Below are 21275 nucleotides of genomic sequence, written 5' to 3' on the forward strand. Positions count from 1 at the left end.
TACATGGCCTACTCTGTCCCACTTCGAAATGGCCCATCCTTCCAGGGGTTTTTGGTCTCGCCTCTTCCCCCAAAGCCTTCCCAACCCCTCAAGACATACCACACTCCAAACAGCCTTCTCCAAACAGCTGTCGTATTCGATACCTGACGGAGGCACTGAGTAACTAGGCAATGAGGCAAAGTTACAGCCCAGCTCTACGGATCTGACCTCACAGACGAGAAGATACGCGCCGTGAAAGCGGTTTCCTACCTTTGTATCCTCCGCTGATTCCCAGCGAAGGTCGTGACAGGTGCTCAACTAGGACGTCTGAAACGAGGCGGTCCAACCCCCGTGCATACGCCAACCTCCACCCTGCCTTCCACTCCAGGCTTCATCTCATGCCCACAGACCCTCTCAAATTTAACGCCAGCTGCTCCCTGATTTGCCAAATTACTGACAACTCTTAAAGCTGTATTTCTCCAACAGGTATATGCATAGCTGTCTGGGGCTGGCTGTGGGAAAATACAGCATCATGTTCCTAATACATCAGTTTATTGAAAGATTTGGAGAGGAAGTTTGATAGATACAGACTGCGCAAACCCGGGCACAGTATGACACCGAACAATTTGGGTAAATAAAACATGAGACACCCCCCGACACCGGCATATATCAGCTTGTAGTTTCCAGGTCTGCACCCTTTGTGCCTCTACTTCCTTATCTATAAGATGGGGATGCTGGTAGTACCTTCCTCAATAGGAGTCTTCACAATTAGACTATAAAGATCAGATGAACTTAAACATGAGGAGCACCTGGCATAAATTAAGAGCATAGAAAACACTCGCTGCCACTATTAACGTCCTTTGTGTTGTTTCCTATGCAGATAATTTTCTTATTTTTTTCCTTGGATACCCTCCTACCTAATCCAGGTAACACACAGGGGATACAAGAACCTCCCTCCTTTCCAAGACAGCTCACTGGTCTTCACGGTTGCTTCCATTTGTTGGCAAATTTTATTTAGTTAGCGAGCTCTATGCTCAAAGTGGGGACTGAACTCACGACCCTGAGATCAAGAGTCACATGCTCCACCGACTGAGCCAGAGAGGGGCTCGCTTAGTTAGTTAGTTAGTTAGTTAGTTAGTTAGTTAGTTAGTTTAGTTTTGAAAGAGAGAGCAAGCTGAGGAGGGGCAGAGAGAGAGGGAGACCGAGCATCCGAAACAGGCTCTACACTGACAGCAGAGAGCCCAACACAGGGCCCGAACCCATGAACTGCGAGATCATGACCTGGGCCTAAGTCAGACATTCAACTGACTGAGCCACCCAGGTATCCCTATTTTTTAAATTTTTTTTTTTTCAGTTTATTTTGAGAGACAGAGACAGAGAGACAGAGAATGAACACACGTGTGGGAGGAGCGAAGAGGGAGAATCCCAAGAAGGCTCCACTGTCAGCGCCGAGCCCAACGAGGGGCTCGATCTTACAAACCGTGAGATCATGACCTGAGCCAAAATCAACAGTTGAACACTTAACCAACTATGTGACCCAGGTACCCCTATTTTTTTTTCTTTAGTAGGCCCTATGGCCAATGTGGGGCTTGAACTCAGTGGGTGAATATTTAGTTGCAAAAAGACGTGTGTGTATCTGATGGGGTAACATAGGAAGGAAAAAAAAAAAAAACTAAGGAACATAGAAGCTACTAAAGAGGTATAGGGAAAACCAAAAAAGAATATCTTAAGTCAGGCAGAGAAAGACAGGTACCATATGTTTTCACTCATATGTGGACCTTGAGAAATTTAACAGAAGACCATGGGGGAGGGGAAAGGGGCAAAAAAAAGTTACAGAGAGGGAGGGAGGCAAACCATAAGAGACTCTTAAATACTGAGAACAAACTGAGGGTTGATGGGGGATGGGAGAGAGGGGAAAGTGGGTGATGGGCATTGAGGAGGGTGCTTGTTGGGATGAGCACTGGGTGTTGCATGGAAACCAATTTGCCAATAAATTATATTTTTTTAAAAAAAGTATCTTTACCCCAGAGTTTTTTCTTTTAAACAAGTAACTGAAAGGATAACCTAAGTACTAGTTTCCCTCAGGAAAAATATCAAATGTAGCCCGAGTTCACCAGCTGGGCCGAATTCAGGGGGGATGCCACTCCCCCGAAAATATAAAATTGCAGCCCAGAACAGTGGCAGCACAAGGTTCTTTCGGTTCCAAACCCAAGTGGCCTGGCTCACTTCTCTGAAAGTTCTTCAGAAAAATGGCAGCAAGCATCTCAAGGCGTGAAACAGTCTACAGCCTGATTCCGTGGTACGCATGCCCACAGAACCTCCACCGCCGCCCGCCCTAGACCAAGTAACTGTTGGCTTATGCTGGCCAGGGCAGCCATAACCTCTTGTGACATCAGAAAGGGAAGAACTCCTAGGTTAACCAGCCTCATCACTTCAGACGCTCATCACCCCTCTCACTTCCCTCAAGTCGCTGAAGAGCTGGTAGTTAGTAATGAATCGGAGCTTAACAAACTTCAGGAGGACTGACAGCCACCAACAGTATGGGAATATAACAGCAGAGCTGTTCAAAACAAATCCAATGTTAGTGTGTTTTAGATACAAGGGTAAAGAGAAAGGATCCTCCTTTCTTTCCAGTGTGGACCCTGCCACCTAATTCATATCCTTCGTCTTTCAAAGATTCCAAACCTCACATCATTCCAGTTTTTCTTGGGCTCTCCTCCTCCTGAGGTCCCCAAGCTGTTAGAGAAAGGCAGGGAAGGACCTCTCCTGAGAAAGCTAGGGGGAGCATTTGAGACAACTCTAGAAAAGGTTACCTGGAGACCAGATGATCTTGAACTTTAGTTGCCTTGGCAACAGTATGACCCTTTCTACTGAACCTGTAAGGTTAGTCCCAGTCATCAAGGGCTAGCGGTGAATTTTCTGATTCAAAATGGAGACTCTTACGTAAATCACTGATGCCACCCAACTCCCAAATGTAATAACTTTATATATAGATACCTCCTGATGTGATAGAATTGGAAAGTCAGAGTTTCTACAATTAAAGATCAGAGGCTAAAGAAGGTTTAAGACGGTTCTCTCACATATTCAGAACTGTAAATACAGGTAAGTTAATTCAGTATTTCACTCCCTTATTCAACAGAAACCTGAATAGCTCTTTAAACAGATTTACCTGCTCAGTGAGGGCACGCTCTGCTGGTAGGAGTGTGAGCTGTTACTACCATGGAACCTGGTCAAGAAGGGGGAAATAACCCTGCTAGATAAGAGGGACTGGAGGCTGGACCCCACAGTGGCCAACTGGCAGGAAGAATGATCAGGTCAGCATGATGAATCAGGAAACGGAGGGCGGGCCACGAGAGCAGAGGACCACTGTAGACCTGTCTCTCACACAAATTCTGCAAACTCTTCCGTCCTTCTCATTCAGCACATTTCCTGTTCCATAATGAACATGGAAAGGGGCACTTAGGCTCCCTGGGAATCCAACAGCGCTACATCAACCAGGTGGAAGCTCATAAGTAAGATACAGCTAGTAACATTTTATTTTATTTTTGGGACAGAGAGAGACAGAGCATGAACGGGGGAAGGGCAGAGAGAGAGGGAGACACAGAATCGGAAACAGGCTCCAGGCTCTGAGCTATCAGCCCAGAGCCTGACGCGGGGCTCGAACTCACGGACCGCGAGATCGTGACCTGGCTGAAGTCGGGCGCTTAACCAACTGTGCCACCCAGGCGCCCCAACTTTTTTAAAGTACACTAATTGCATTAAGAAAGAGGTATGTTTCAGGCGTGCCTCGGTGGCCGACTCTTGATTGATTTCAGCTCAGGTCGTGATCTCGCGGTCATGGGATCCAGCCCCTTGTCGGGCTCCAAGCTGAGCACCGAGCCTGCTTAGGATTCCTTCTCCCTCTCTCTGCCCCTCCCCCACTCATGCTCACTCTGTCTCTTGGAAATAAACAAACATTTAAAAAACAACCTCTTAAGGGGCGCCTGGGTAGCGCAGTCGGTTAAGCGTCCGACTTCAGCCAGGTCACGATCTCGCACTCCGTGAGTTCGAGCCCCGCGTCGGGCTCTGGGCTGATGGCTCAGAGCCTGGAGCCTGTTTCTGATTCTGTGTCTCCCTCTCTCTCTGCCCCTCCCCCGTTCATGCTCTGTCTCTCTCTGTCCCAAAAATAAATAAACGTTGAAAAAAAAAAAAAATTAAAAAACAACCTCTTAAAAACTAAGAACAAACTGAGGGTTGATGGGCGGTGGGAGGGAGGGGAGGGTGGGTGATAGGTATTGAGGAGGGCACCTTTTGGGATGAGCACTGGGTGTTGTATGGAAACCAATGTGACAATAAATTTCATATTTTAAAAAATTTTTAAAAAAATAAAGTACACGCAGAATGTTCAGTACAAAAAAAAAAAGAACGAGGTATGTTTTATGTACTATTTTAGAAAGATAATTCAAGATTCCGTGAAAAAAAGCAAGCTGGAGGATAACAGGAATCATACGATCCCTTTAAGGGAGAAAAATAAATACATGATATACTTGTGTAGCACTGAAAATCTCTAGAAGCATATACAAGTATTAGTAATGGTTATGACGGCGGTGGAGAGGGACCTTAACTCGTACCTTACACATTTCTGTACTATTTGAATTGTATATCATGAACACACATTGCTGTTTTAATTAATAAATGACTTTTTGAACATGAAAATACAATTTATGGGACTATCCTTTTTAAAGGCAACTGGCACGTGCATCAGGAACCTTTCAAGATGACTACACTCTCTGGCCTTCTTAGGAGTGGAGTAACTACTGAGAAGGACCAGATTCCACTGGGTTAAAGGCTCCGACTTGGTAGCCAGACTAGCTGGTTCAGATTCTCCACCACTGACTGAGTCATCTCAAGCAAATTAATTAGGTTTATGCCTCCACGTCTCTACCTCATACAGCAGGTATGAGGATTAAGTGAATCTATTACACGCAGTGCAGAGCATACACTACGTGGCCCACAGTGAACAATCGGTGACATCAGTCAGTAATAGCAGAGGGGTTGTCATTTGCCCTAAGGAAACAGGCACAATGTAAACAATACCTTTAAATATACAGAAAATAGAAGGCGGAAAAGATGAAAACCACTACTAAAATAAGCAAAATTAACTAAAAGTAAAAAATGATCCGTCCTCCGTATAAACGAAAAGCAGACAGCTTTGTTTTTCAAGACGTGTTTTCATAAAACATTTAATGGCATGGGGGAAAACACTAGGCTTCAATGTTCCGTGAACAAAGCAAAGTATGTAACTGCACATACATACACTCTGACCCCAATTCTCTGTTTAAATAAGTAGCGGGCACCTGGGTGGCTCAGTCATTAAGCAGCTGACTCCAGCTCAGGTCATGATCTCACAGTTCCTGAGTTCGAGCTCCACTCCAGGTAAAACACAGAGCCCTGCTTCAAGTGAGGCATGCTTCTCTCTCTCTTTCTCTCTGCCCCTGTGGGACTACCCCTCGTGGGATTCTCTCTCTCACTCTCTGCCCCTCATTCACTTATGCTCTCTTTCATTCATTCATACATACATACGTACATACATACATAGCAAAGACGAGCACCTGGGTGGCTCAGTTGACTGAGTGTCTGACTCTTATTTCAGCTCAGATCATGATCCCAGGGTCATGGAACTGAGCCCACGTCAGGCTCTGCGCTGACAGCATGGAGCCAGCTTGGGTTTCTCTCTCTCTCCCTCTCTCTCTCTGCCTGTCCCCCTCCCCCACGACTGCAAGCGCTCTCTCTCTCAAAATAAACTTTAAAATAAACAAATAGGGGTGCCTGGGTGGTGCAGTCGGTTAAGCGTCCGACTTCAGCCAGGTCACGATCTCGAGGTCCGTGAGTTCCAGCCCCGCGTCAGGCTCTGGGCTGATGGCTCAGAGCCTGGAGCCTGTTTCCGATTCTGTGTCTCCCTCTCTCTCTGCCCCTCCCCCGTTCATGCTCTGTCTCTCTCTGTCCCAAAAATAAATAAACGTTGAAAAAAATAAATAAATAAAATAAATTAAAAAAAAAGAAAGAAAGAAAATAAAATAAACAAATAAATAGCAAAGAGGGGCACCAGGGTGGCTCATTCACTTGAGTGTCCAACTCTTGATATTGGCTCAGGTCATAATTCCAGGGTCATGGGATCGAACCCCAAGCACAGTGAGCATGCAGCCTGCTTGAGATTCTGTTTCCCTCTCTCTAAAATTAAAACAAACAAATAGGTAGCAAAGACTCACATACCACCATTTATCTACTTTTTCATACTTAGCTTATATATTTTGCCATTACAAAAGAATGTGCTATTCACATCCCCTCTAAAGGTCTCCTATGTTCCTGTGGAAGAGTTTAAGATAAATTCCTAGAGATGATACACCTAGAATATATATTACTCATATCTTCACCTACACTAGATATTTATAAATTGCATTTCAAAACAGTTGTACTAATTTTGTTTATTTTTAATTAAATTTTTTTTTTTAGTAACTTCTATGCTCAGTGGGGCTCAATCTCATGACTCCAAGATCAAGAGTCGCAAATTCTACCAACTGAGCCAGTCAGAAGCCATGGTTGTACTAATTTTAACTTCAACTGGCAGGTTTTGTTTTTGTTTGTTTTGTTTGTTTAGAGAGAGAGTGTGTGGGAGAGGGGCAGACAAAGAGAGAGGGAATCTTAAACAGGCTCCCCGCTCAGCTCAGCACAAAGCCCAACACAAAGCTTGATCCCACGACCCTGGGATCATGACCTGAGGGGAAATCAAGAGTCCCAATGCTCAACAGACTGAGCCGCCCAGGTGTCCAGGTGCCCCCCGCCCCCGCCACCACCATGGGAAGTCAGTAAGAGTCTGCACTGCTTCACATCCTTTTGGACATTTTCTTGCCAGACTTTTCAGGTTTTGGCCTCATATCGCTGGGGTTTTCATTTGAGTTTCTTTGATCCCTAGAGAGCTGAGATTTCTATATTTGTGCATCCCAGTTTTGATCCCCTCATTTGTGATTTGTGTCTGCATGTTCTTAGAAGTTTATACACTTTCTCCTGACAATATTCCTGTACATCTTATCTAAAATAAAGAGAAATTGGGGCGCCGGGGTCGCTCAGTCAGTTAAGCGTCTGACTTCGGCTCAAGTCACGATCTCACGGTTCGTGAGTTCGAGCCCCATGTCAGGCTCTGTGCTGACAGCTCAGAGCCTGGAGCCTGCTTCAAATTTTGTGTCTCCCTCTCTCTCTGCCCCTCCCCAGCTTGCACTCTGTCTCTCTCTCTCAAAAATAAGCATTAAAAAAAATTTTTTTTAAATAAAGAGAAATTTACATAGGAAAAAAAATTACATTTGTCATATTAGAACATACCACTTCGTGAAGTGTTTCTACTGAGTTAGCGAGGAATAGGACAAGGCTAAGAATACCAGAGAGAGAAAGAAAAAACTGGGAGAAGCAGGAAGCCAAACAAATTATTTTGGCATTGATAATTTATCTGTTTATGCCCATCCCCACTCATCTGTTCCAAAAAGAATTCAAGGCTCCTTGTAAAAATGAATACAACAAAATAAAGCCAAATAAAAAATAAATGGAGAGGTGCCTGGGTGGCTCAGGGTTAGGCATCGAACTCTTGGTTTCAGCTCAGGTTATGATCTCGTGGTTCATGAGTTCGGGCCCTACACTGGGACTCTCTCACTCTCCCTCTCTCTCTTCCCCTCCCCCCCCAAAATAAACAAATAAACTTAAAAAAATAAAAAATAAATGGAGAAGGACAGCCATTCTATTATATACTGCTATGAACCATGAAGATTTCAGTTAGTGTATTTCAACAGCAATAAAACTCTACTGGGTCAATTTGCCTAATGCAAACCTCACCAGTAGCTTTCCATCAGAATGATAATCAGAGAAGTAACAACTTCTGACCTAAAGAAGAAATTTAAAAAGCAACAACCAAAAAAGACAAAAACAAATTTTTCCAGGATTTCAGCAAGCTGCAAGAACCCCACAATTCCCTAGGGAGAGTCAAAGACGCATGCTTCAATAGATAACTTCTGCCCGTGGAGAGAAGCCGCATGTCCTGAGTCTCCACTCCAGAGACTAAAGAATACAGGGTCCAAGTGAAACTCCGCAGGTCCTGGTTACCAAGAATCATCGCAACTCCAGCTGACCAGGCTCAGTGTATTTACAGAAAACTTCATGAACCATACCAACTCCTACGCATAGAGTGTAACTATTTTTTTCAAAATTGCCTAACAAACTGGCCTGGAGGAGGACATCCAAATCTCCTGAGGGTAAAAAATCCCTGAGCGCTAATTACTGCTTACAGCACTCAGTGTGCTTGACAGTCTAATTTAGACATTAAGCTGGGTTAGCTTAGAGAAAACCTAAGGAATTCTAGAACCCAGCCATTGGCCTTGTCATTAAAATGTACACTAATCAGGGAGCCTGGGTGGCTCGGTCAGTTAAGCATCTGACTTCGGTTCAGGTCATGATCTCATGGTTCATGAGTTCGAGCCCCATGTCAGGCTCTGTGCAGACAGCTTGGAGCCTGGAGCCTGCTTTGGGTTCTTTGTCTCCCTCTCTCACTGCCCTCCCCTGCTTGCTCTCTCTCTCTCTCTCAATCTCTCTCTCAAAAATAAACATTAAAAATTAAAAAAAAATTTTTTATGTATACTGATCAGATTTACAGTTCTTTGTATAACAGGGTATGGATTCTGCCTCTTTTGACAGTGGAATCTTCCACTGTGACTACCTTTGAGCCACTTCAAGGACATAGGCCAGTACATTTAAGTACCTCAACTCTAACTAGAAGTACGTATTTCATGAATTATTCAAATACAATCATTTTTCATAGTTTTTTCCTTTGAATCATCCACACCACTGAACACTTACTGAACGTTTACTATATACCAAGTGCTTTGTTTCTTCAAGACTGTTGCTCTCATTTAATCCTCGGCTCAACTTCAGTGGGAACATTCTTCTTTTTTTTTTTTTTTAAGTTTTATTTATTTATTTTGAGAGAGAGAGCAAGAGCAGGGGAGAGGCAGAGAGAGAGAGAGAGAGAGAGAGAGAGAGAGAGAGAGAATCCCAAGCAGGCTCCATACTGTCAACACAGAGCCTAACATGGGGCTCAAACCCACGAACCGTGAGATCATGACCCAAGCCAAAATCAAGAATCGGACACTCAACTGACTGAGCCACTCAGGCAACCCCACCCTTTCTCTTAAGTTGTAATTTTATTTGAGAGAAAGTACGTGAGCATGAGTGGGGTAGGGGCAGAGGGAGAGAAAGAGAGAATCCCAAGCAGGGCTCCATCCCATGAACCATGAGATCATGACCTGTGCCAAAATCAAGAGTCAGACATTCAACCAACTCAGCCACCCAGGCACCTGGGAACATTCTTTTGTTATCCCTATTTTAAAGATGAGGAGAAAGGTTTGAAGAAGTCCTCTAAGGACAAAGGTTATTGTCTATCTTGTTCTCCACCATATTTCCAGCACCTCAAACTTTACCTGGCACATAGATGCACTCTTTTATTTTTTGAATGAATGAATGAACCAACGAACAAATAAGCTAAAGTTCCCAAGACCAAGTAAGTGGATGGTAAGTGGCAGAACTGGAATATTCCTACAAGTCTGGCTGACTCCAGAACCCAAAATACCACAGACCAGATAGCTTCTAAACAATGGAAATGTATTTCTCACAGATCTGGAGGCTGGAAGCTCAAGATAGAATACCAGCAAGGTCAGGTTCTGGTGAGGACCTGCTTCGTGGTTTACAGATGGTGCCTTTGTACCACGTCCTCACTTGGTGGAAGGGGCGAGGGAGCTCTTTGGGGCTTCATTCTAAGAAATTAATCTCATTCGTGAGAGCTCGATCTTCATGACTCAATCACCTCCCAAAGGCCCTCCAATACCATCACATCAGGCATTAGGGCTTCAACACGTGAATTCTGGGAGGATACAAACATCCAGCCTAAAGCAACCATGAGGCAAAAACTACAAAGTTTGTTTAAAGGGTAACTTTTCTTTTTTTTTTTTATTTTTTTTTAACGTTTATTTATTTTTGAGACAGAGAGAGACAGAGCATGAACGGGGGAGGGGCAGACAGAGAGGGAGATACAGAATCGGAAGCAGGCTCCAGGCTCTGAGCCATCAGCCCAGAGCCCGATGTGGGGCTCGAACTCACGGACTGCGAGATTGTGACCTGAGTTGAAGTCGGACGCTTAACCGACTGAGCCCCCCAGGCGCCCCAAGGGTAACTTTTCAAAAAAATTTTTTTATGTTTTTTGTTGTTGTTGTTGTTTTGTTTGTTTTGAGGGAGAGAGAGACATAGCACGAGCTGGGAAGGGTCAGAGAGAGAGGGAGACCCAGAATCCGAAGCAGGCTCCAAGCTCCAAGCTTGTCAGCACAGAGCCCGACATGGAGCTCGAACCCACAGACTGCGAGATCATGACCTGAGCCGAAGTCAGACACCCAACCGAGCCACCCAGGCGCCCCTAAAGGATAACTCTTCATTTTGATACAATTTCAAACTTGTAGAAAAGTTTAAAGAATAGTACAAGAAACGCTCATACACAATTTACCCATATTCACTAATTGTCTATATTGGTCCCCAATATGAACCTTTTAAAAACTCAGTGGAGGGGGCTCTTGGGTGGCTCAGTCGGTTAAGCGTCAGACTTCAGCTCAGGTCACGATCTCACGGTTTGTGGGTTCAAGCCCCACATTGACTCTGCGCTGACACTGCAGAGCCCGCTTGGGATTCTCTGCCTCCCTCTCTCTCTGCCCCTCCCCACTTGCACTCTATCTCAAAATAAATAAATAAACTTAAACAAAAACAAAATTAAAAACCTCAATGGGTTGGGCAAATCCGCATATGTCTGATGTTTGTTCCGGTGTGCACAGAGCCTACCTCACCTTATGCCAAACCCCTTTCTCCTATCCCTTCCTTCCTATCCCTCCCGGCCCCAGTCTCTATCCCCTAGTCCTCGGGGTGTCCTCACGACCCTAGCTCCAATCTTGTCAACAATCCCCAGCCTCTCTCCAGATCCCACACCCGCAGCACTGCCCCAAATGCCCTGCTCCCTTCCTGCTCCTCTGTCCTAAGCCTGCAGGCCTGGTAACACAGCGGTTAGCACAGAGCAAAGAGCACACTGCAAAAAGGAAGCAGTATTCACAGGGATCCACTTGATGAATTATCAAGAATGGTAAAATAAATAAGAGGTTGTGTTGAAACAAAATCCCTGCAATACTAAAAACAGAAAAACAGAAAAAAAGACACCAAATAAGTAAAAATACTTAAATAGGATTCCACGTCCAACTATGTGAAACAGCACAAATGCGATGATAGATGCATAGATATATACATACACACACGCTTTTGATGCAATCTACTCCAAGAGAATATAACCTAGAATAATTCCAAATATAGAAGGAGCTTTTATGATATACAGTTGTGGTATTTTTTATAATAGAGAAATTTGGGGGTGCCTGGGTGGCTCAGTTGGTTAAGTGTCCAACTCTTGATTTCAGCACAGGTCAGGATCTCACAGTTCACTAGATCAAGCCCCACATTGGGATTCTCCCTCTCTCCCCCTCCTCTCTCTGCCCCTCCCCTTTCTTGTGCACTCTCTTTCTCTCTCTCTCTCTCTCTCTCTCTCTCTCTCTCTCTATATATATATATATATATATATATAAGTAAAATGAATAAACTTTAAACACATATAAATAAATAAACTCATTTTCAAAATTTCAAAATTTCAGAATTCTGTTAAAGTCTCACTTAGGTAACAACATTATCTTTATCATCTCTTGAACCTAATACCCCTTTTAATACCCCTTTTAAATAAAGAAAAAACAAGTCCCAGTCTCCTTCCATGAACAACAGTCTCTAGAGAGGAAATAATACGTTGTTATATTTGTTGAGAAGCAGGAGAATCTTACTGGTTATAGGGGGTTCTGGAGTAAACCAGCCAGGGTGTATACCTGCTGCTACTTACGAACTGTGTAACCGATTACTTCACCTCTGTGCCTCAGTTTCCTCATCTGTAAAATGAGGGTGGTAACTGTACTTCATACAGGGTGGTGATGTAAGGATTTTTTTTCTTTTTTTTAATTTTTTTATGTTTATTTTTGAGAGAGAGAGAGAGACAGAGAGACAGAGCATGAGCAGGGGTGGGGCAGAGGGAGAGGGAGACACAGAATCCGAAGCAGGCTCCAGGCTCTGAGCTGTCAGGACAGAGCCTGACATGGGGCTTGAACCCACGAACAGTAAGACCATGACCTGAGCCAGAGTCGGACGTTTAACCCAGGCCTCTCAGGATTTTTTCTTTATAAAGATTTTTTTTTTGGTAACTTTTTATTTGAGAAAGACAGAAACAGCATGAGTGGAGGAGGGGCAGAGAGAGAAGGAGAGAGATAATCCTAAGTAAGTTCCAAGCTGCCAGCACAGAGCCCCATGCGAGGCTCAAACCCCCAAAACTGTGAGATCCTGACCTTAGCCTAAACCAAGAATCACTCAACCAAATGAGCCACCCAGGTGCTCCAAGATTTTATTTTTAAGTAATCTCTACACCCAACATGGGGCTCAAGCCCACAACCCCGAGATCAAGTGTCACACACTCTACCAACTGAGCCAGCCAGGCGCCCTTGGCGTAAGGATTAAATGAACTAATTTATACACATTCCTCTGAATGCTAATATACAATAAACAGCAATTACTGTTATAGTGTGTCTGTGTTCATTTTTTATCTTGGGAAACTTCTACCTGTGACAGTGGTTTTCCATTTATGGTGATAACAAAAGTTGCCTTCTTAAATAAATTAATACAGGCAAAAAAAAAAAAAGAGGTGAATCCTGTTCAGATAACTGAGCCTCAGTACAAGGTCAACTCACCAGGGCTGGGCCACACCACGCAGAAATGAACGCTTTTTCTATCCTCTGAATACCGGGTTTTTCTGACATGGGGACCCATCACTTTTTAATTATCACCCAAGATTCCTCTGTACTCATGCTCCCGGTAAGATGAGCTCACTCAACACTTGTGAACTCCACTCATGCACTTCCTTTCCTTACAACCTGTCCTTCCAGCCTCAGTTTCCAATCCCCAGCAACAACATGGGAGCAGAGTGTTCTCGCCACCCACTGGTACCCAGTGAGAGGCACTTGGGGCAGGAGCCAACTGACCTTCAGGGCTTTGAAGATGACCCCCGGGTGCCGGGGAGAACGGGTAGTGTTGTTCTCTAGCTGCTGCTCCAGAGCACGCCGGAGCCCAGAGAAGTCCGTGGGAGGGTTGTAAGTCCTCGTTCCCTTGTAGTGAATGGAACTGAAGGCTTCAGGGAAGCGGCCCAGCTTCCGGAACCGGTCCTGGATGAGCTTTTCTGGCACCTCGGAGGGGTGATCTGGACAAGGAAACAGGTACATAAACAATGACCCTTCTTTTAAAAAGAAAATCTGTCTTTCACTATAATAGTAGTATATAGTCTGACTCTATATAAAGTACACCTACAGGCAGAACTCATTTATGCTGTTAGACTTCAGGTTAGCCTTGCCTAGAAGGGAGCATGAGCAGGGCTTCCCCATGAAGTGGGTGCTGGCATGTCATGGTCTGGTACTGCTTTCACAGGTACATCCAGACTGTGAAACTCATCGTGTTATATACACTTTTGACATGATGTGCACTTTTCTGTATGTACATTATACTTCAAAGGAAAGTCTTTTTTTTTTTTCTTTTTAATCTGCTCATTGTAAAACAATCCAAACATGTCAAAGCATGGAGGAAAGAAATAGATTTCCTCCGCTCTCTCCTACTTCCCAGAGGTGGTTATAGTTCAGTGTTTACCCTTTCAGGCCTTTTTTTTTCCGACACACTTACCAACACATATATGCAACTTGCTTGTATCACTTAATAACATACTGTAAGTATCTGTCCTTTTCATGACACACTCTGAGAAGTTCTTTATTCTTTTTAATAGCTACATTCCATTCTATAGGCATATTTAACCAGTTATCTACCAATGAACATTTAAGATAAATAGCTAGGGGCACCTGGGTGGCTCAGTGAGTTGAGCATCCAACTCTTGATTTTAGCTCAGATCAGGATCCCAGGGTCGTGGGATTGAGCCCTGCATCGATCTCCATGGTGACAGCATGAAGCCTGCTTGGGATTCATTCTCTCTCTCTCTCTCTCTCTCTCTCTCTGCCCCTGCCCTGCACTTTGTTCTCACTCTCTCTCTCAAATAAATAAAATTTAAGAAAATAAAAGTAAAAAAATAAAACCACCTAGCGGTAGATGGTACAAAGAAACAAGATTTTTTTTTTTTTATCCATGAAGGGCTCATTATTTCAAAATCCTGAGCTAAAAATTAAACCTTCCCCTTACCAAATTTGTAAAAATCCAAAGTGGCATAAAAATGCAAGTCACAGGAAGCATCTGAAAGTCAGCATTTCCAGTCTTCTTACCTCAGAGTCACTTGCTAAGGAGCCTCTGCTGGAACATTTAGATTTCTCATCTTCCTGCTAGACCCACATCCTTCATTCGGCCCCAGTCTCTCCACCTCCCTCTTATGCGTGCCACTGCCCTGGCTCGGCCCCCATCACTTCTCATCCAGTACCGTGGTAACGTCCTGGCTGGTCTCCCTGCCTCCAGGCATGCCTCTCTAGTTCATCCTGCAACGGGCAGGGGATCTTTTGAAAATATAGATCGAATCATGTAACTCCCTGCTTAAAATCCTTCAGGGGCTCCTGTCATACTTGAGAACTGAGTCAAGGCATCTGTGATCCGGCCCCCGAGCAGCTCCACCATTTCCTCCTGTACAATCTGTGCTTCAGATACAACGAGCCGCTTCATTTACTTATCCAGCAAACATCTAATGAGAGGCAACCATGTGTCAAGCACTCATCCAGGCTCTTTAGATAGAGATTACAAGACAGGCAAGGTTCCTGACTTCATAGAGTTTCCACTCTAATGGGAAAGAAACAAAAACAAGCAAGGAAGCACACAGGATGATTTCAGATAGTGATAGGTGCCCCGATGCAAATGAACAGAGCGTAACCGTGAGGGTGCAGGAAGAAGGACCACTTTTCAGGGGACATGAGCCAGGGCTCCAAGCCAGTGAGAGCTGAGTTGGATCTGAAGTATGGCCTGCTGAGGGAACAGTGTTCCAGGCAGACAGAGCAGCATATGCAAAGGTGGTAACACAGAAAAGGCTGGCGTGTCTGCTAAAGGGAGTGTGCATATACGTCACGTGCACGGGGGCAGGCAGCGGGCAGCGGAAGGGGATGAAGGACATAACCAGAGAAGGAGTTCAGAGACACAGACAGGACTTAACAGTAAGGACACCGTAACTAGTTTGTAGTGAAAGCCACCGACAGCTTGTAAGCAGGAGTATGACACGATCTAAATTATCAATAAAGCCTTTGAAAAGATCTCCCTGGATGCTGTGTGGAAGGTGCACTGAGGGGCTAGAACGGAACTTAGGAAGCTATTAGAGAACCACACGCAGTTTCCTAGACACAATCTGCTCCTTCAAACCACCAGGGGTTTGGGCTTTCCAGAGCGTCCTTCCCCCACTGCCCTATCAAGCCACCTGTCCAGAGTTCAAACATCACCTCCCCTCTCCTGGATCCCCTTAGGATCTATAAAGATCCTCCCTCCTCTGGGGGTGCCTGGGTGGCTCAGTCGCTTAAGCACCTGACTTCGGCTCAGGTCATGATCTCACGACTCATGGGTTCGAGCCCCCACATGGGGCTCTGTGCTGATAGCTCAAAACCTGGAGCCTGCTTCAGATTCTGTGTCTCCCTCTCTCCCTCCCCTGCTCCATTCACACTCTCTCGCTCTCTCAAAAGTAAATATTAAAAAAAAAAAAAAGTCGGGGCGCCTGGGTGGCTCAGTTGGTTAAATGTCCGACTTTGGCTTAGGTCATGATCTCGCGGTTCGTGAGTTCAAGCCCCGCGTCAGGCTCTGCGCTGATGGCTCAGAGACTGGAGCCTGTTTCAGATTCTGTGTCTCCCTCTCTCTCTGACCCTCCCCCGTTCATGCTCTGTCTCTCTCTGTCTCAAAAATAAATAAACGTTAAAAAAAAAAAAGTCCCTTTTCTGTACTACCACAGCTCCAGGACCTATATCCACTACAGAAGAGACCACATGTGGTCTCCCCAACCGAACTGTGAGCTACTCAAGGGCAAGAACCGCTTTTTTTCAGCTCTGCGCATCAGCACTCAGCACGTGGCATTGTGCACTTAAGAAACTCTGTTGACTTGGGGCGCCTGGGTGGCTCAATCAGTTGAGCGTCTGACTGCGGCTCAGGTCATGATCTCACTGTTCATGGGTTCGAGCCCCGCATCGGGCTCTGGGCTGACAGCTCAGAGCCTGGAGCCTGTTTCGGATTCTGTGTCTCCCTCTCTCTCTGCCCCGCCCTCCCTCGCTCGCGTTATCTCTCTCTGTCTCAAAAATAAATAAACATTAAAAAAATTTTTTTTGAAGAAACTCTGCTGACTGAAGGAGCAGGAAAATGATACAACTGTGTTAGGGGCCCACACTACTGCCCCCACACGTGTCCAATTACTGTTGCTGCACCTGCTCCCCCATCCTCCCTCCGATCATTTTACTTCCTACTTCTCTAAGGAGATAGAAACAGGAAGACAACTCCCACACACACACCACATCTACCAATTACCTGCAATCGTGTCCATACACTCTACCTTCCCTCCTGTGCTCACAGAGGGACTGTCCGTGCTCCTAAGGCCAACCCACCCACGTGGGCCTCACTCCAATTGTCCTGCTCTCTTCCATCTGCATTATTCCCTTCCTAGTGAAGCATTCCCACCAGCGCACAAATCTCTGCAATACCTCACAGCTTCAATTTAAAAACGGGAAAATCTCCTGAAATCCCATGTCAGCCTCCAGCTATCATTTCGTTTATCTGCTTCCCTTTGTAACTGAACTCTTTGAAAGAGTGGAATATATGCACAACCTTAATGCCTCTCCTCCTATTCTCTCTTGATCCTACCCTGATCAGGCTTTCATGCCCACCATCCCTGGGAAACAGGTCTTATCCAGATCACCAAGGACCTCTGTAATCCTCAGTCCTCATCCTGACCATAAGCAGATTTTGACGTGGTTGCTCACTCCATCCTTCTTCAAACACTCCTTCATGTCTTGCCCCAGGCAGAAATTCTACTGGGCAATCCACCACCACCAAGTTACTACTGCAGCCCAGCGGCTGCCTCCACATACCCAGAAAGGTCGATCTGTGACACGGTACGCTGTCCACTTACCAGAGCCCAGCAGCTGAGTGTGCACAGTCTCATGGAAAATGATAACAGCAGGGCCCAGGGTGGACAAGGGGACATCCAGGCCACAGCGGGCAGTGGTAGCCTTGAGCTCCTTGGTGAAGTGTTTGAGATAAGCTTCAGAGGCATCCCCAAGGAACTTGAAGAGGTCATTATGCAGCCGGTCTGCGTGAGTTCGATAGATGACGAGGTCTGAGATGGCCAGGACCTTAAGCAGCAGTCGTGTTCTCTGGCTGAGATTCACCGTAGCCCCCAAGAGCCCTTCTGTGTCTATCACTGCTACTTTGTGGACTGGGTCATAGGCTGCCCACACTCCCACGGTGCAGGACTCCTGGGCAGGGGACGTTTTGAAGACTTCGCGACCATAAAAGAAAGTATGGTTGAGAGTATGAGACTTTCCATCACCAGTATTTCCAAAAATAGAAACCACCTTCAGATGCTGATCAGGTTTGCAGTCCAATTTCCTAATAAAGTCTTCTTCATTCGTTACCTTCAAAAAAAAAAAAAAGGAATATAAAATGCATACTAGTTAGAAAATCTGCAAGAACAACTGCTTCTCAAAGTCAAGGTCCTTGAATGGACTGCCCAGGTGGCAAGGGAAAAAAAGCCCCAGGATGACAGCCTCCCACCCAGCCTAACCCGCAGAAAACAGCTAAGAACTTTCAAACCCTCAGGCAGTACAATTTAATGCTCGTGAAGAAGCTACAACTATAAAACTCTCAGAAGACATAAGAGCAAATCTTTGTGACCCTGGATTAGGCACTGGTTTCTTAGATATGACATTTAAAACTGTATTCTGCAAGGATACCATCAAGACAGTGAAAAGAAAGCCCAAAGAATGGGAAAAAGCATTTGCAAATCATTTCTCTAATAAAGGACGAGTATTCCAGAATATTTAAAGAACTCCTGGGGTGCGTGGGTGGTTCAGTCAGTGAAGTGTCTGACTCCTGGTTTTGGCTCAGATCATGATCTTAACAGTTTGTGGGATCAAGCCCCGCGTCTGGCTCTGAGCTCTCCCTCTCTCTCTGCTCCTCCTCCACTCGCACTTTCACTCTCAAAATAAATAAATGAGCTTTAAAAAAAAATAACAACACAGGGGCGCCTGGGTGGCTTAGTGGGTTAAGCATCTGACTTCAGCTCAGGTCATGATCTCAGTCTGTGGGTTCGAGCCCTGGCTGAGCTGTCAACACAGAGCCTGGAGCCTGCTTTGGATTGTCTCCCTCTCTCTCTGGCCCTCCCCGGCTTGTGCTCTGTCTCTCTGTCTCTCTCTCAAAACATAAACACTAAGGGGCGCCTGGGTGGCGCAGTCGGTTGGGCATCCGACTTCGGCCAGGTCACAATCTCGCGGTCCATGAGTTCGAGCCCCGCGTCGGGCTCTGGGCTGACGGCTCAGAGCCTGGAGCCTGTTTCCGATTCTGTGTCTCCCTCTCTCTCTGCCCCTCACCCGTTCATGCTCTGTATCTCTCTGTCCCAAAAATGAATAAACGTTGAAAAAAAAAATTTTTTTTTTAATTAAAAAAAAAAACATAAACACTAAAAAAAAGGTTAAAAAATAAACAAACAAACAAATGAATAACACAAATCTTCACGTACTTATTAGGGATGCCTGGCTGGCTCAGTCGGTGAGCATATGCAACTCAATCTCGGGGTCGTGAGCTCAAGCCCCATGTTGGGGGTTGAGAGCACTTTAAAAAAAACACAATGACAACACTGGTGGGAATATGGAGGAACTGCACTGCTTGTGCACTCACTGCTGGTAAGAATGTAAAATGGCACAGCCACTCTGGAAAACAGCATGGCAGTTTCTCAAAAAGTCAAACACGGAGTTACCATACATATCAGTAATTCCACTCCTGGGTATGTATCCAAGAGAACCGAAAACATATGTCCACGCCAACCTGAACATTGAATGTTCGTGGCAGCAGCAAGATTCCTAAGAGCCAAAAGGTGGAAACAACCCTCATGTCCATCAACCGATGAGTGGATAAACAAAATGTGGTGTATCCATAAGATGGAGTATTATTATTCAACCATGAAAAGGAATGAAGTACTGACGCACGCTACAACATGGCCGAACCTTGAAAACATCCTGCTAAGTGAAAGAAGCCAGACACAAAAATACTACATATTCTATGATTCCGTTCATATGAAATATCCATGATGGGCAGATTCATAATAACAGAAAGTATATTACTGGTTGCCAATGGCTGGGGTAAGGAAGGACTAGGGAATGACTGCTAATGGGTATAGGGTTTCTATTTGAGTGATAAAAATGTTCTGGAATTAGTGTTAAGGATTGCACAACTTTATAAATGCACTAAAACACTGAACTATATACTTTAAAAGGGTAAAATAGGGGCGCCTGGGTGGCTCAGTCAGTTAAAGTGTTGACTTCGGCTCAGGTCATGATCTCACAGTTCGTGGGCTCAAGCCCCGCGTCAGGTTCCATGCTGACAGCTCAGAGCCTGGAGCCTGCTTCGGATTCTGTGTCTCCCTCTCTCTCTGCCCCTCCCCCACTTGTGCTCTGTCTCTCAGAAACAAATAAATGTTAAAAAAAATTTTTTTAAATAAATAAATAAAAGGGTCAAATATACGGTCATATGAACTACATCTCAGTAAAGCTGTTTTTTTTTTTTAAGTATTGGTTAAAATTCACCCATCCCATAATTCCTCTGTTCACAGTTTAAAGAACATTGTCATTCTTTAAGAAGTCAGGACAGGAGAGAGGCACCTGGGTGGCTCAGTCGGTTAAGTGTCCGACTTCAGCTCAGGTCATGATCTCACAGTTCGTGGGTTCAAGCCCCACGTCAGGTTCTGGGCTGACAGCTCAGAGCCTGGAGCCTGCTTCAGATTCTGTGTCTCCCTCTCTCTCTCCTGCTCAATGCTCTGTCTCTGTCTCTCAAAAATAAATAAATGTTAAAAAAAAAAAAAAAAAAAGTCAGGGCAGGAGAGAAGAGACCCAGTGCCAGTGAGATCCCAGACTGGACCCCCAGAAAGATGGGATTCCTACTCTCAGAATACAGAATCCCAGTGCCAAAGTTCCTAATCTAAATAAGCCATGTTCTGCTCCAGCAAGGAGTGATAAACCTTTACACCCAGTATCCTTTAGCCATAAGAGAAAACACACCTTCCTGATTCTTAAGAGTCTGCTGGTTTGACAAAGAGCAATTAGAGAAATATATTCAGGCCATGGGTGTGATAATATGAGCCCTCATTTCCCATAACCTCATCAAGACAGTAAACTACTCATGATCCTATTAATAACATCACTATTGTTACGTTATTAATAGCCTTAACGTTAATGGCAATGCTAATAATTTACTGAATGCCTACTGCAATGACAGTGCCCTTAACTAGATCCATGAGGGCAGAACCATATCTATCCTATGTTTTCATCCCTAGTGTTTGGGATACAACCTGGAACATAGGAGAGGCTCAATATCTAGCTACTGAATGAATAAATGAATGAATGAATGTCATGTATGTTGCTAGGTACCTTAATCACTTTTCTCCACCCTATATCCTCCATAGGGCTTAACACACAGCAGCATTCGATACACCTGGTGATGGGCTCACTGACCTCCCAGACAACTGGGAGGAACAAAAAGTTACATGGAACAGCCCATTTGGGACTGGGGTCACTCACTGGTTCCAAACTGCTAGGTCAGCCACAAGAGAAAGAGACAACAAAAGCTCCATAAAGCTCTACTGGCAAAGAGTCAGGTAAGGTCGGAGCGGTTGGCTCGAGAGCCAGCACCTTCCAAACAGTCCTGGGGAAGAAGACTAGGCCTAGGGATTTCCTCCCCGGAAAGACTACTCTGTTGTGACTCTGTTAGCCCACAGAGCAATGGTTCTCTGCGATACATAGGATGGGCACCTGAAAGGGGGGCATGTGGGAGCCTTTAAGTACACAATTAAGTGCCTCAGGATTTATGTTAGTATCCACCAAGTGATATACATAACATATATAAACAAACAACACATTTGGGATGAAAATAAAGCACTTCCTGTCAGCACG

General features: G+C 45.0%; 1 protein-coding gene across 6 annotated transcripts in view; it reads right to left on the bottom strand.

Moving 5' to 3' along the window:
* Positions 1-21275, bottom strand: part of ZFYVE1 (zinc finger FYVE-type containing 1) — a 54030-nt gene that overhangs the window by 12722 nt on the left and 20033 nt on the right. For 2 of the 6 annotated variants that reach the window (XR_007153426.1, XM_047864665.1), the window contains exons 3-4: positions 17243-17747; positions 13152-13366 (exon numbers count right to left, since the gene is read on the bottom strand). Coding sequence is in view for 1 of the 6 variants with exons in the window: in XM_047864665.1 (XP_047720621.1) it covers positions 13152-13366; positions 17243-17747 (720 nt within the window). In the remaining 5 variants the exon portion in view is untranslated. Of the gene's footprint in view, positions 1-249; positions 1029-2205; positions 2613-2664; positions 2999-13151; positions 13367-17242; positions 17748-21275 lie in introns of those variants that run through there. The other 4 variants (XM_047864667.1, XM_047864666.1, XM_047864669.1 and 1 more) reach the window with 4 other exon arrangements.

Source organism: Prionailurus viverrinus, chromosome B3, assembly GCF_022837055.1.
Source record: "Prionailurus viverrinus isolate Anna chromosome B3, UM_Priviv_1.0, whole genome shotgun sequence".
In the NCBI taxonomy this organism is placed as follows: Eukaryota; Metazoa; Chordata; class Mammalia; order Carnivora; family Felidae; genus Prionailurus; species Prionailurus viverrinus.